Genomic DNA, 14,892 nt, shown 5'->3' with positions numbered 1-14,892 from the left:
TTACCGATGTTAGATGTTACACATATCAGGCGACATTTTTTTATCGTATTTTTTAAAACCAAGTTAAACATTATATAATATAAATAACATTTTTCAGTCGCTGTATACCATGAATATATATGTACGCATTGACACTGTTTAACAGTTATGCATAAATACATAAAACTTTAACGTTTGGCTTAGTTCCTTTCCACATCACACTCGTAGCTGCTGTATGTTATTCGTGCAGCAGCAGTGGCTACACCAGCCAGTGTAAGTAAGCCCGCTTGTTTGAGTGAAACGTATTTTGAGCAGCACTGCCGTAGATTTTTTGGCATGTTTATAAAAAAGAACATTTAAATAAAGGTCTTTCTGATTTTTGAGAACAAAATCATTTATGAGTAAGACTTTTTGTTGCTCAGAAATCTATTATTTTACTTGCAAAGATATTCGTCTGTAAATCCACAATATTCTTTCCATTTATAAGCTATCCTTTGAAAGCTTGGAAAGCAGGGCGTATATTAAGGTTATAGTCACACAAGAAATGTTTAAAGCTACAGAAATTATATTTTCGTTACTTTCGATTATTTCTCCTTAAATTACAATAGTCGAGAATATAGTTAACATATATCGTTACTTTATAGCGTATAAATCGTGGCATATTGAGGTTAAAGTTTTTGCAACTGAAGACAATACTTATTTGTGTTACTTTTGCTTTTAAAATAGTATCTTAAATAATATAGTTGGTATTATTATTCATTTTGGTAGAAAATAAATCGGAATACTACACCAGCTACTCTTGCAAAAAGAAAAACTACAATTTTAAGTGAGGCTATACATAAAGCTGCATCTTAAAATATATTTTATTTAATATCCGCAGGTGAGGTGATAACTTCAGTTTAGCTGCAGCCAGGGGAATAGCAGCAATATTTCGCGATCTTCCTGCAGTGTAGGAAATGTAGGCTTCACGAAGGGAGAACTTCAGTTTTAGAATATTCCCGTTGTGAAAAGTTTATTTTTAGGGCTCCCAATACGATCGTTCACCTTTTTCAGGTAAGTTATTTTTATCTACCGTACCCAAAAAAAAAAAACACTGCACCAGCGTCACCGAGGCTAATAGTTTAAGAAGTTACTAAGGCGAGACTGTGTCTTAGATAGGGTCCAAATTTCTATCCTATTACGTGTTAAGTGTTAAGAAATCGAGAAAAAAAGGCGGTTGTGTGGGCATGGGCGTTGATCACAGGAGGAAGGGGGGGTACCCCCCTGGAATTAAGAAGCCCCTCACTGAAGAAGCCCGCTTGGGCTTGAAAAAAATCGCGACTGAAAACATGTTTGATAAACGTTAACATTAAAGCTATGTTTTTTGGAAAACTTTCTGTATATTTTAAAGTTCTCCGCTCGTTGCATGCATACAGGGCAGTTTACGAGGACAGTATCCAGAGATGGCTTGTGTCGGTTACAACCCTCGTGCCGCGCGGGGTCCCCGTGCGAGTCCTGCAGACTCGCGACCCTGGTTGAGGGAGTATTGCCCTCCGCGGGGCCTGGGACAGCGGGGCCTGGGACAGCGGGGCCTGGGACAGCGGGGCCTGGGACAGCGTGCCTTGGACAGCAGGGTCTGGGACAATAGGGCCTGGGACAGCGGGGCCTGGGACAGCGGGGCCTGGGACAGCGGGGCCTGGGACAGCGGGGCCTAGGACAGCGGGGCCTGGGACAGCGGGGCCTGGGACAGCGGGGCCTGGGACAGCGTGGCTTGGGACAGCGGGGCCTAGGACAGCGGGGCCTGGGACAGCGGGGCCTGGGACAGCGGGGCCTGGGACAGCGGGGCCTGGGACAGCGTGCCTTGGACAGCAGGGTCTGGGACAATAGGGCCTGGGACAGCGGGGCCTGGGACAGCGGGGCCTGGGACAGCGGGGTCTGGGACAATAGGGCCTGGGACAGCGGGGCCTGGGACAGCGGGGCCTGGGACAGCGTGCCTTGGACAGCAGGGTCTGGGACAATAGGGCCTGGGACAGCGGGGCCTGGGACAGCGGGGCCTGGGACAGCGGGGCCTGGGACAGCGTGGCTTGGGACAGCAGGGTCTGGGATAGTGGAGCAACATGTATTTTTGTGACTCGCCGCGTGATTCTGTTCCTGCGCCGGGTTCCCCACGGGGCGATAAGTTAGGGAGGTCGAGCTCTGCCCCCCTGGACACGCGCGATCAATACGGGGGCCCTTCTTCGCCGCGGGGTCGGGCCGCTGAAACACTCTCCCCCCTTCTTCCCCCAACTCCCCCCACCTCCTCCTTCTCAAGGACGGCGAATAAAAACATCCCGGGATATGCAGATGAGCTGTGCTCCGCCGCCGATTGTCGTTTTGTTCTCCAAGGACGAGCGGGCTGAATGTCGACTGCGAGGCTAGTCGTGTAGTCGAGCCGGGCGCGCGGCGGTCTGATCTGTCAAACTTCTTGACGACTCGCTTGGTACTGGCGTAATTATATAAAACAAAATACAGTTAGATATACTTGTAGCTCAGTTAAGCGTAATGACTCCAACCGGTAAAAAAAATATATATAGACCTGTTTTGGGGGATCTGAGGGGAGTGGTGTGGAATGCACTCCTTTAAACCCCTCCCCCCCCCCCTTAAGGGTCTCTGAAAAGTTAGGCTGGTCCAGTCCTCCTATAGAAAAGATTTCAAAAGATGATGCATTATTACGCATTTTTGGCAACCTGGTGACTTTTTTTTTTTTCGAGGTCTGAAATTTTTAAATAATACGTGACACTTATGAACGGTGGGTCCTTGCACTATGTACTACTGTTTACGATCGTGTCCCAATACGCGTTCAAAGAGAAGACATACACTATAATTTTTCCATATTCAGTGGCCATAAGTTGAGCCAATTAGTTCTTGGTTTTAGGTTATTGAGTCTCTTCAGGTGGGTCATGCCACATCTGTCCCTCCCTGGCTACGCTTTTGGGTGCAAGGACTCGTGAACTCGGCCGAGAAACAATCTGCCGTTCGAGCTACACATTCCCGGCCATGAATTATACGGTCAAGAAACGAAACTAATCAAACGACTTGTTGCTGGCGACGACGTAAGCATTTCTCTTTGGAGGAAGCGTGCAAAAAGCACGACGTCGCACACTCCCCTCGGCCAGGACATGGGCTCCAGGCGCCGAGCGGACGAGATGTGGTCACGGGAAACTCGTCGACACTTAGCATCCAGTCAGTATTTCCAGACATTTCATTAACTTTGAGTTGCTTGGCTTCTGGGGTGTAGCCGCGTCGAAGGCGAAGATACCTACGACGTTTCGTTCGACGTTTCAGTCGCCATCATCAGGGTGGCAGTAACTACCGCCCTGATGATGGCGACTGCAATGTCTGCCGAAACGTTGGTGATGTCTTTGCCTTCGACGCGGCTACACCCCAGAAATCCAAAGCGAATCCAGACAATGGCCGCGAAAGCCTGCGAATTTTTTATTTCGTTAAATTGTTTAGTACACTTTAACGAACCCTAATTTAGAAATCAAGCTGTGGGAAATTGTTATGGGCTGAAATCCTTTGAGATCGAGATGGTGTCTTTCATTTCCTGTCTCTATGTAATGAGGGTCCATTTTGTGTACTGTGTGTTCTTTTCTTTTGTTGAATGTGTGTCGTTTCGTTAAATGTGCCTTGTCAAATCTGTAGTAGCTCTGAATATTTACTGGTTTCAAAATGGAAGCCTTCATTTTACAGACGAGAGAGCCACACCCGAAGTTCATGCTCGCTTTTTTTTTTCCGTACCACAACAGGTGTATTTATTTGGGGGAAACCGTTTACATGATTTCACAGTATCTTGAATGTAGCTATCCTAACCAAATCAACCGTCCACAATGTTTTAAAGTATTTACAATGTAGCTAACCTAACATAATTGACCATTAGTTATCATGAGTTGTATATTTATTTACAATGAAACAAAAAAAAAACCGAAGATACACGATCGGGCGTTCGGCTCTCTCGTCTGTGAAAAGAAGGCTTCCCGTTTCAAAAGGTGGTGCATCATATCGGAGTGAGCATTTAGCTAGGGAGTCAGTGGCCCGTGTGCCTTCTCGCTGTTCCCGTAAGAAATGACGGGGAGAGATGTTCGGCGGCGGGTGAAGTCGTGTCTGCAGCCCTTCCAGGGCGGAAACAACCACCCAAGTCATTTAACTTCCCCGAAACTGCGACTGTGGGCTCGGAGGGTCGTTATCTGCGGCCTTGCGCTCGACGGCTCCTGCGTGCTCTGGACGTCCAACTGCGGCCGGTCACGACGTCAAGCCGCATTCATTTGTTGTTTCCAGCGGAACAGAAATTTCCACGTGAAATTACAGACATTTGTGAATTTCTGCCCACTTACATGAGAACAACTGTGTGTCACCACAAAATAGCGTTCGCGGTAATAATGGGCTATGATTCTCGCCCGGGCATTTATGCTTTGTGTTTATCCCAGTACGTCCGACAGTTAGAGTTATTTGTAAACCTACCGTTCCCCGAACACATTTCCAGTAGTAACTGCGTACATTAGTAAGCATACTAAAACAAAGGTCCAATTTTTGAATATTCGAGTATATGTTCTATGGTTAAAAAATATATATATATATGCTTGAATGAAACATCAATTGAATTATAAAATTATGCGTCAATTTTCGTAAGAAATACTCAAGTGTTATCTCGGAAAAATAATCATAATCGTGTGCTGTACAATGTTACAATCTTGTAGTATTTACAGACTATTTCTTGGCAACTGGTTTTCCAAAGGAATGTTTTGTAAAAGTACTGAAAAAAAAATTATGTGCACGCAAATACAGTGTTGTAGGCGCGGCGGACGAATCGTGCGCACTTGGAAAGAACACGCACGGATTAACGGCGGCCAGGTCGGGTGGCATTGATGCTGAGATGCGTTGCCTCGGCCTCTCGCTGTAGCCCATCGTCTGTACCTGAGTCGCGATGAAGTGGCGTATCCATTTCCCGATGCCTTAAGAGGCCACGCCAAACCGATACTGCCCCGCAAGAGAATGAAAATTGGCGCTAATAAATTAGTTCTTGGGTGAGAGAGACATAGGTTCATAATTTTATGAAATAATTCCATTATTATTATTGTACAAATTACTATCGTGACTCAAGCAGATTAAAAAAAAAAAATTCTATCGCGGTAGTGTTGGTTTTTTTTTCCCATAGAAATGTCTTAAAGATATTTCTTTGAAACTCTTCACTTACGCAATAATGATTTTGTATTAAAGTGTTTTACGTAAATATCTTGACATAAAAACTTGAAATAATGCTATTTCCTCCTTTTTACACACGTTATTAATCACCTCCCGACGGATCAAATACCAGTAATAACACATTCAGCGAGGAGAATGTCGCCTATACAAATGTAATTCTCTTCGGAGGTAATAATCTAAGCTACAGCTCTCCAGGGTTTCATGAGAGTGTGACTCCGTTTGTCTGAGCGGAATATTATTTTGAATGTCCAGTCACCTACTGTCTGTCTGTCTGTCTGTGCTTTATTCTTCAAACATAATCACTAGATGAATTGAGTGTTCACTTTTTCATAAAGGGAAAAAAATGAACAAATAAGGTTTTACTGATTCATTTGGGAGTAATCGTGGATTGATTCGCCTAGGAATGAAATAAAGTGCTAGTATTTGTCAAAAAATTATTTTAAAGAAAATATTAATAAATGACAAAAAGTCAAATTTAATTCCAATTATTTTATTATGAGATTTTTAACGTATACTAATATATTTAATCAAAACATGTAATTCGGTTCCAATCATACATTTTTGTGAACATGGTAAACATAATTTTTATTTTTCGTATAATTTTATTAAATGCGATGGATATTTTCAGAGTCGTTGTAAAGTATGTAATTTGGGACTTAGGGTTTATTCATATTTCCACTGGTGTGGAAAACTCTTGATTGTGACAGTGCTTCGGAATATGTTAATATGTTAAAATAAATTTCGCACTTATTATGCGGAAAAATTATCTCATAAGTATAGACAAGATTTTATAGTTTTATTTCTTTTTTAAAACAGGAAATTTCTGAGTTATTGTTTTTATTTGTCTATGAATTCTTTTTACTTACGAAGGTACCATAATATTGAACAAAAATGACAAATGTTTCACGATACGTCACAAAAACATTACAATTTTGACTGATTATAAATTACGCAATTTTACAATATATTTATTTTTAATAAGCATGTCTAACTACTTGGAACAATAAAAAATAAATTGGCTAGTAATTGTGTGTTTGAAAAGTGTATCAACACCATAATGTAAAAATTAGTTAGCTACTACTAACAGTTGCTGGATCAAAGAAAGTAAAATATTTTCGAATCTATTTGGTAACACATTTTGATACTAGTTTCATGTTAAATAAATCACATTCATAGAATTTGTTTTATTAAATTATAAGGTTTTTGTGATTTGAGTTAATTTTTGATTAAAAATCCTGAATAATCAAATGATTTTATTTGAATTTCGGTGGTTTATGGTGAACTGACTCGCATTTCGGTGTTAACTGGTGTATTGGCATGCTTGTCGGTGTTATTTTGGTTTCATTGCAATCCGCATTACAACCTTGTCCCTACTCACAAGCGGTAAGCCTCAGATGTACATCAAGTTCTGTCCCTGCCCGAACACTCCCGAATATTCACCTTCGGCCAACCTCGGGTTTATTTATATATATTTATATTTCTCTGTTTATTTTAATGTAGCTATATTAACCTAACTAACCGTAACCTAACCGACCACTTTTAATATTTGAATTCATTTTTCCTGCGCAAAAATAAAACAAATCCCGAGGTTGGCCGAAGGTGAATATTCGGGCAGGTACAGAGCTTGATGTACATCTTAGGTTTCCCCTCACAAGCAGTGTCTCGTTCCGGAAGTTAGCTGGACACCTCGCAGCCAGCGCATAGAGTGTGGATTGCGAAGAGGTGATCGGGCGCAGGAACCTGTTGTGTCGCCTCGCCTGGCGCGAGTCGCTGCACGGTTGTTGTGCTGGAGTGACGTGGGCGGGCATCGATCGGGGGACCTGCCGCCAGGGGCGTTTCTGCTCGGCGCTCGACTCTATGGTGGGGCGGGGCCTCTGGAGTCCTCGTCGGCTGGCCTCGCGCCCTTGAGGGAACAAGCCGACCTCAGCCGAGACAAGTAGTAGCTTCAGCGGCCGTGCTCTTACTGGCGTAGCCAAGTTAGAGAAGAGCTCCTATCACCTATCGTACGTTGTAAAAAAATATTCACGTTAAATTTTCGAATAACGCCGGTTAAAGGTTATCCAAGGATTTTCGTGAATTTTACTTTCACTTACATGCTTTCAAGATGAAATTTGCTAGAATCATCTTGGAGCATTTAACAAACCTTCAAAACCTTGATGAGCCCTTCAACAAAAACAATCTTCTTCTTTCCACCTGCATGTTGGACCTGTTTACAACGGGACACATATCTTGGAAGGTAATCTGGCGTAGTGTGTACGGATATCGATCCAGTAATCGGAAACACGGAGAAACCTTCGTTTATTTGAGGTGCAGCATTCGCACCGTCATTTTACTGTAATTTCTAACAGAGTAATAACCACTAATATTGTGCATCAATAAAACAAATAGAATGTCAAAGTATAGGGAGTGTGGCCAGCTTCGCTATGGCCAAAATACTTAAGAGACGTTAACAGCATCTCCCTTAGGAAATGTGTTTTAATTGGTCAATTTTGTTAATTATGTTTATTACTTGGTTCTAAAAAATTTAGTTTATTTTAGTAAAAGTTTAGTTAATTTGTTTGGTGTGTAATCGCCTATTAAAACAACCGTAGTTTTATTTTAGGTAAAGTTGGCAGCCTGGTTTTTACTACTTTAAGTTTTTAATGCATGTTAGTTTAATTTTTTAAAGATATTTTGTTAGTTTTAGGGTAACATATATATTACGTGAGGCCTAAAATACGTGGAAAAGTATGAAGTATAAAATACGCCAATATAAACTGCTTGAATGTCTCCACAGTTTATTAAAAAACATACAACCCAAATTCATGCTCTCACGTCATGCTAGGATTGAAATATATTTTGGGCTTTTAAAATCTCAAAACCATTAAAAAAGACTTTTTTTTGAATTGATGAACCCTTTTGTGTACAATTAACTATAGTCATATTATGAATTTTTTTTAATGAGCAAGAACATGAAGTTACTGAATCCAAATAATTTAGTTTGTTTTATAAACTACCTTCCGATCAGCCTGTTGGCGTAGAAGCGAGGGCGATAGCGGGCCAAATCACGAAAATATTTGTCGATATAGCATATACTCTGGTGTGGTAAGGAGTCAAGATGCATACCCGCCAGGCCTAACTCCTGAAGAGCCAAAGGTGAATCCGGAGAGGGGGGTGGGTGGTAGTGGAAAAATAATAAATTGGGCGGTGGGGGGGAATACTAACAAGCTTCGGCTAGAAAATGTGTAACTTAAACTTACAAATTATTTAAGAAAAATTAGTAAATGATGTTCTATCTTTTGTTTGTTTTTATTGTATGACACCGTGGACCTCGTGATAGATGTTAGTTCCGAAAAATATCTCCGTCCTACCTTTTACCTTTTCCCTTGTTCCGTTTCGAGCTGAACGCGCCCCTTGTGAAGAAGGCTCGGTCAGCGAGAACAGACCAGTGCAGGGCGGGCTATGGCTCGTCTCGAGACAGTCTCGCCCGGCCTCTTGAGTGCGGCAGATGAGTGCGGCGGCGAGATGGAGTGCGGTCATGAATAAGGCAGCGCCGCGCGGAGTGTCTCGCCGGTGGAGGACGTCGTCCGAAGAGTGCGTGACCCCCGACGGGCTGGCCGCTGTTCGTCCCGCCGAGGGCGTGCTTTCAGGCATCCGGGCCGTGTTCAAAACAATTGTTTGTCTGTAAAGTCGGTTTACGGACGATAGTTTGACGTGACAACGTCATAACAAAACATTGATGAAATGATTGGCATACTGTTATGAATAAAATTGAATCATTTTTATTGAATTATCACTATGTTGTATGGATACAAAGAAGGAGTGAAATGAAATCTACAATTTAATTGATAAAATTACTTTTATTTGCACTCGTTAATTCAAATATGTTTATTACTTTAACGAACAGATTATTTTAACTATAACTTTTATACATGTGTTCTATTTAACTTCTTCCAATCTGTGTTATTCTGTTAAGGATAGGACGATGATAGGAAAAGTAGGAAACGAATGGGAGTGTTTCAAGTTTAATGTGTCTCGAAAAAATCAAATCGATGGTTGTTCCAATCGAGTGGAAGAGAGATAGATGCGGCGCAAGCGTACAATGAGCGTAACGGGACAATGTGCGTAACGGGACACTTTTTCGTGCGTGCAGCCGGCGTTCATCGATTTATTAGACGTTGTCACGTCAAAAGATTCAAAGTCTCAGGCTCATCGGGAAGTTAGTTTAAAAATCGATTTCAAAAACTGTACCGAACAAACAAACATACAAGACAAGGAAGCGAGTAAATAAAAAAAAACGTGGTTGAAAAGTAATTGAATTGATCTTATGTTTAAATGAAACTCACGTTAAGTTGAGTGAGATGTGTCGCTGTGGTCTGGAAACTATCGTAAAACTCGCTGAGTGGTAAAAAAATATGTGATAACCGGAAGCGTTACCTGAGAGGATCGATATGGAAGCGACCCGGAGGATTTTTATGGAGTTGGGGGAACATCTTGATCGATGGCACGGGGGAATCGCACTTTGAATAAATAACTACAGCTTGCTCTCTGCATACGTACATCGCCCCCCCCCCCTCCCCCCCCCCTCCTCGTGCGCCACGCCGCGCAGGTGCCTCGGGCCTTCGACGCAGGTGGCCTGGAAGCTGCGCGACTTCGCTCACTCACGGGCATTTCTACAACTGTATCGTTACAAAGAAATAATGTTCGCAACTATAGTGGATTCGAATTCTTGCCCCAAGCATTTATGTTGTGTGCTGTCCCAGTTCCTACATTAGTTAAAATTATTTTGTAAACTGTTCCCTGAACAACTTTCAAAATTTAAAATTATGTGTCAATCTTTGTGATTGCTACCTGAAATATTCAATATTGTTTCCAAAACCGTATTTCATTTATGCAAAAATATAACCATAGCAAAGCAATCTGTGTTACAAACTATTTATTGGCAACTGGTTTCCAAATGAATATTTTCTAAAAGTACACAACTTTTACCAGTAACCTTACGATATGATAAAGTATACATAATAGCTGACCACACAAACGTAAATGTTGAAATGTGTGTTTTAAAGGATCTGCATTTTTTTTTTTTAATTTTGAAAAAGTCTTAACACAGATAAAAGATATAGATTTCGAATGTGTTAATGAATTTGTAAAGAACATCAATAACATAGTTGAAGAATTTACAAAAGATTTAGGTAATATGTTACATCGTGGTTGTGAAGTTACTCCGGAGCAGTCGGTGACGCGGGCACGGCAACAATGCGCAGGAGCGCGCCGAGATGCCGGCCCGCCCCGAGGCGCTGCAGTTCTGGGCCGAGTCGCTAGGCGCGCCGCGGTTCGTGGTGGCGCCCATGGTGGACGCGAGCGAGCTGGCGTGGCGGCTGCTGAGCCGGCGCCACGGGGCGCAGCTCTGCTACACGCCCATGCTGCACAGCTCGGTGTTTGTACGCGACCCCAAGTACCGCAAGGAGGCGCTCGCGTCCTGCGTCGAGGACCGCCCGCTCATCGCGCAGGTACCCCCCTCTCCCGAGCACTCCCGAACTTTACCGAAGTAAAACCTAGGTTAGGTTAGGTCCGGATCTTATTGAAGTTATACTTCTTTAGGCGCGTTATTAAAAAAATGATGAGTGAATTTTTATGATGCGCGCGCACCATGCAACAAAAATTGTCAGAATGAAAAAAAGGCTACATACATATAAAAATTGTATATAAGCTTTTAAATCATGATTTATATCGGATACTGGTCCATGTAATTATAAATATGTATTTATTATGAATTTTAGTGATAGGAATTTTGTTTATAAACTGTTTCAAGTGTATTTATTTAAGTGAGGTTATGTTTCCGTAGGTATAATTTATTTGTATTTTTAATTATAAATTATTAATTATTAAATAATTATAATTAATAAATTCGAATACTAATTTATTTGTTTATTTTCATTATTAATATATCTTAGCTCTTTTTTATTACTAAATGCAATTGTTAATTTTATACAAATGTTTGAATTAATATTGAATACGGAGTATTAATTTAGTTTTATTAATTTGATTGAATCTAATTTACCAACAATATTTATAATATGACTGCAGTTATAGTATTAATTTATTTCTATTAATTGTTTGCATGCAAAATTAATGTTGGTTTTTATCACTCCAAGTGAGTACGTATAACTTCTAGCGTGCATACATAAATAAGTAGTACACAAACATTTTTTTTTCCAAAAGAGTAGGTTAGGTTAGGTTAAGTTATCATACAGTCTGTACCTGAACTTTAAAGCTGGCTAACTCTTTTTGAGGAATAAAGTATTATTTTAAATTTTAAGTGCTGCTTTACTGTGTGTAATTATTTAAAACTTAGTATTCCTAAAAATGAAATAAAACTATTGTTTGGAAAGAAATTTTCAAGACATTAGAAATATGTTAAAATAGCCTTTTGAAGGAATATTATTTTTGAAAATTTCAGATTTCTTATTGTACATAGCAGATTCCATACCACTGGGAATGAATCTGTCACTCGCCCTCCCCTCAATTCTAACCTGGGTGCACACTGCCGGGACTGACGTGTAGGCTGCGCTTTAGGTACTTTTACATCAAACAATAAATAATTATAATGACTTTAAAAAAATTATGTTGGACGAATGCTAACTCTGGCGGATCCAGAAGCCGTATTCTATCGGACCTTTTGCATTCACTGATACAATAATTGTTATGGCAAAAATACTAGAAATAGCAGCATCATAGAACAAAAGTGGAACCTCCTTCCTAACATCCCTCCATCCCCCAGGATGGGATAAAGAGAGTTTATATCTCTCTCTCTCTCTCTCTCTCCCCCCCCCCCCCCCCCGAAAATCTTAAAACAAAAAAAAACTAATCCTTCCTACAACAAAGGAATAAATTTGAAAAGAAACACCTGGGAAAGTTGTTCTATCCCCCGCTCCTCCCCCAAAATTAATTTATGCATACGTTCCTGCTGTTGCTATAAAAAGGTTCCCTTGTGAAGTCACTGGCTTTTGGAATGGAATTAATTTTTGGAAATACCACAAATGCAATAATACTGTCAAATGGACACTACGTTGTATTCTTTGTAAATCTCGTAATGTATGTTCTCTTTCTTAACAAAGGCAAAGTTTCAATATTAAACTATAAAAAAGTTGTTATGGCATAAAAACCTTTGAAACCAATATGGCTTCTTTAAGTCCATACCCCCAGTATGATTAAATTTGATGGGCAGTTGGTGATATGGAGTACGGAGGTATCACTGCCTTGAAACTCTGTGCATTACCGTGCAACACTAAACCTGCCTTTCTACTTCTTTTTCCCCCCAGTTTTGTGGCAACGACGCGCAAGTTCTCCTGGAGGCAGCGCTCCTCGCGGAAGCCCACTGCGACGGCATAGACATCAACCTGGGCTGCCCGCAGGCCATCGCCCGCAGAGGGCGCTACGGGGCGTTCCTGCAGGACGACTGGCCTCTCCTGACGGAGATGGGTGCGTCCGGGTGGAGCATCGTTGCGTCATTGTTGTCAGTTAGATGGCATGTTGTGATGTATTTAAAGTCACTTTTTAACCTCTCTGTTTCGCCCAAAACATTGCAGAAATGGTGCTTATAATCATCTGATGATGGTTTAATAAGTGGTTGTTCTGCCACAAATATTTTCAACAGATAAACACACATATCATGGATGAAAAATGTGTGGAAGTCTTTGTAGTTATTATAACTTGCACACCTTTTTACACTCATTATATTAAACTAAGTGAATACCTGCTTCCTCCTGAGCATCATTGCATCATTGTTGTCGGTTAGGAATTTTCATGAGATGGCATGTTGTGATGTATTTAAAGTCACTTTTTTAACCTCCCCTTTGCCATATTGTTTCGCCCAAAACATTGCAGAAATGGTGCTTATAACCATCTGATGATGGTTTAGTAAGTGGTTGTTCTGCCACAAATATTTTCAACAGATAATCACACGTATCATGGATGAAAAAATGTGTGGAAGTCTTTGTAATTTATTATCACTTGCACACCTTTTTACACTCATTATGTTAAACTAAGTGAATATCTGTTGAAAATATTTGTGGCAGAACAACCAATGCAGAGAAAGTACCAATTTCAAATTTTTAGAAATAGCCCTTAAATAGAAGTAATGACAAAAACAACTCATGGTCTCTCCCTCTCTCCCACTCATTATCCCACTCCAACTCCCGTTCTCTTCCCCTACTACTAACTCTATCCCCCACATCTGTCTCTATCCACAACCCTTGTCTGTATCCCCCATCCATGTCTCTTACACGCCCTGTTTCTCTCTCACACTCTCTGTATAGCTCTCCTACTCACTGTCTTTCTTCACTTCCTGTCTCTCGCCCATTCCTTGTCTCTCTCCCACTCCCTTTCATTCACATTGGTCGTGGTGTGTGGACGCCGCAGTGGGCACGCTGCACAAGTCGCTGTCGGTGCCGGTGACGTGCAAGATCCGCGTGTACGAGGACGTGGCACGCACCGTGCAGTACGCGCAGATGCTGGAGGCGGCGGGCTGCCAGATGCTGACTGTGCACGGGCGCACGCGGGACCAGAAGGGGCCCCTCACGGGCCTGGCCAACTGGGAGCACATCCGGGCCGTCAGGTGATGCCCGCGTCCCCTCTTGCTGTGTGCGCAGGGCCGGCACGTCCATGCAGGCGAACTAGGCAATCGCCTAGGGCGCCTAGTAGCTGGGGGCGGCGCAGCACGACACATAACAGCTGATATAATATGTTTAATGATTATTGAAACTAGATGAAAATGGATTTTTGTAACAGTTTGGAATGTTTATATTGATATAAGTAATTATTTAAAGTTCACGTTGACCTGTTTATGATTTTTATAAGTAAAAAAGTAAATAAAAAAAACACAAGCCTGCTTCCTTTTGATTGTTGACAAAATATTAGGCTTACGTGATGTAATTTGAGTCAAGGGTGTCTGGCCGCGGGGGGTGGGCATTAAGTTTTTCGCCTAGGGCGCCAATTTACCTTGCACCGGCCCTGTGTGTGTGACCTGTCTTTTCCCTTTCTTCCCGACGTCTTACAGTAGCCCATCGCCTCTGTCTGTCCATCCATCCATCCGTCAACGCCACGCATCCAGCCAAGTGAATTACAACATCACTTTATCCATCCATCATTATTTTTCCAAATAAGTGCTGCAACAATCCATGTTTTTTTCTCGCGGAGATTATTTTAGATGTTGTTTGCTATTTATGTCATGTTTATGCACATATTATTTTTAATTTACCTCGGGAAAACTTCAGAGTCATGATTAAATTGTTTAGACATAAAAATTTTAAGAACAAATTTACTATACAAAACATCTGAATGACCTATAATAACTCCACAGGCCTGTATTCAGGTAAAATTTGACTGCCGCCGCCAATACCATAGATATAATCCATCCGTCCATCCATCAAAAGTTACAGCTTTCGAAGCTTTGGACGGACCGACGGATAGAATTTTTTGGGCCATCTGATTGGCTGCAGGTCACGTGACGGATGGATGGAGGCAACGGGCAATTTTAATTCTGCCTTTAGTGTTACTAGCGCCAAGTATTTTTCGCAAAGATTTGCAGACCAGCAGAATGTTAAAACTTTGTCGCATTGCCTGTGTTTCGTGTTTGGCTGGGTTCATCTCAGGTGCATGTCTACTGTCAGCACACCAATCAGAGCCATCCGGTGCAGAAGCAGACGTGTCCTG

General features: G+C 41.7%; 1 protein-coding gene across 3 annotated transcripts in view; it reads left to right on the top strand.

Annotated features, from left to right (window-relative positions):
- The window catches only part of LOC134532669 (tRNA-dihydrouridine(16/17) synthase [NAD(P)(+)]-like), a 77,897-nt gene that overhangs the window by 48,548 nt on the left and 14,457 nt on the right, over positions 1–14,892 (top strand). For 2 of the 3 annotated variants that reach the window (XM_063369355.1, XM_063369356.1), the window contains exons 2-4: positions 10,443–10,688; positions 12,501–12,660; positions 13,600–13,795. In XM_063369355.1, the coding sequence (XP_063225425.1) occupies positions 10,443–10,688; positions 12,501–12,660; positions 13,600–13,795 (602 nt within the window). Of the gene's footprint in view, positions 1–10,397; positions 10,689–12,500; positions 12,661–13,599; positions 13,796–14,892 lie in introns of all 3 variants that reach the window. The other variant, XM_063369357.1, reaches the window with a different exon arrangement.

This window comes from Bacillus rossius, chromosome 6, assembly GCF_032445375.1.
Source record: "Bacillus rossius redtenbacheri isolate Brsri chromosome 6, Brsri_v3, whole genome shotgun sequence".
NCBI classification, from domain to species: Eukaryota; Metazoa; Arthropoda; class Insecta; order Phasmatodea; family Bacillidae; genus Bacillus; species Bacillus rossius.
The sequence above is the reverse complement of the archived record's forward strand: the minus strand, read 5'-3'. Positions and strand labels throughout refer to the sequence as shown.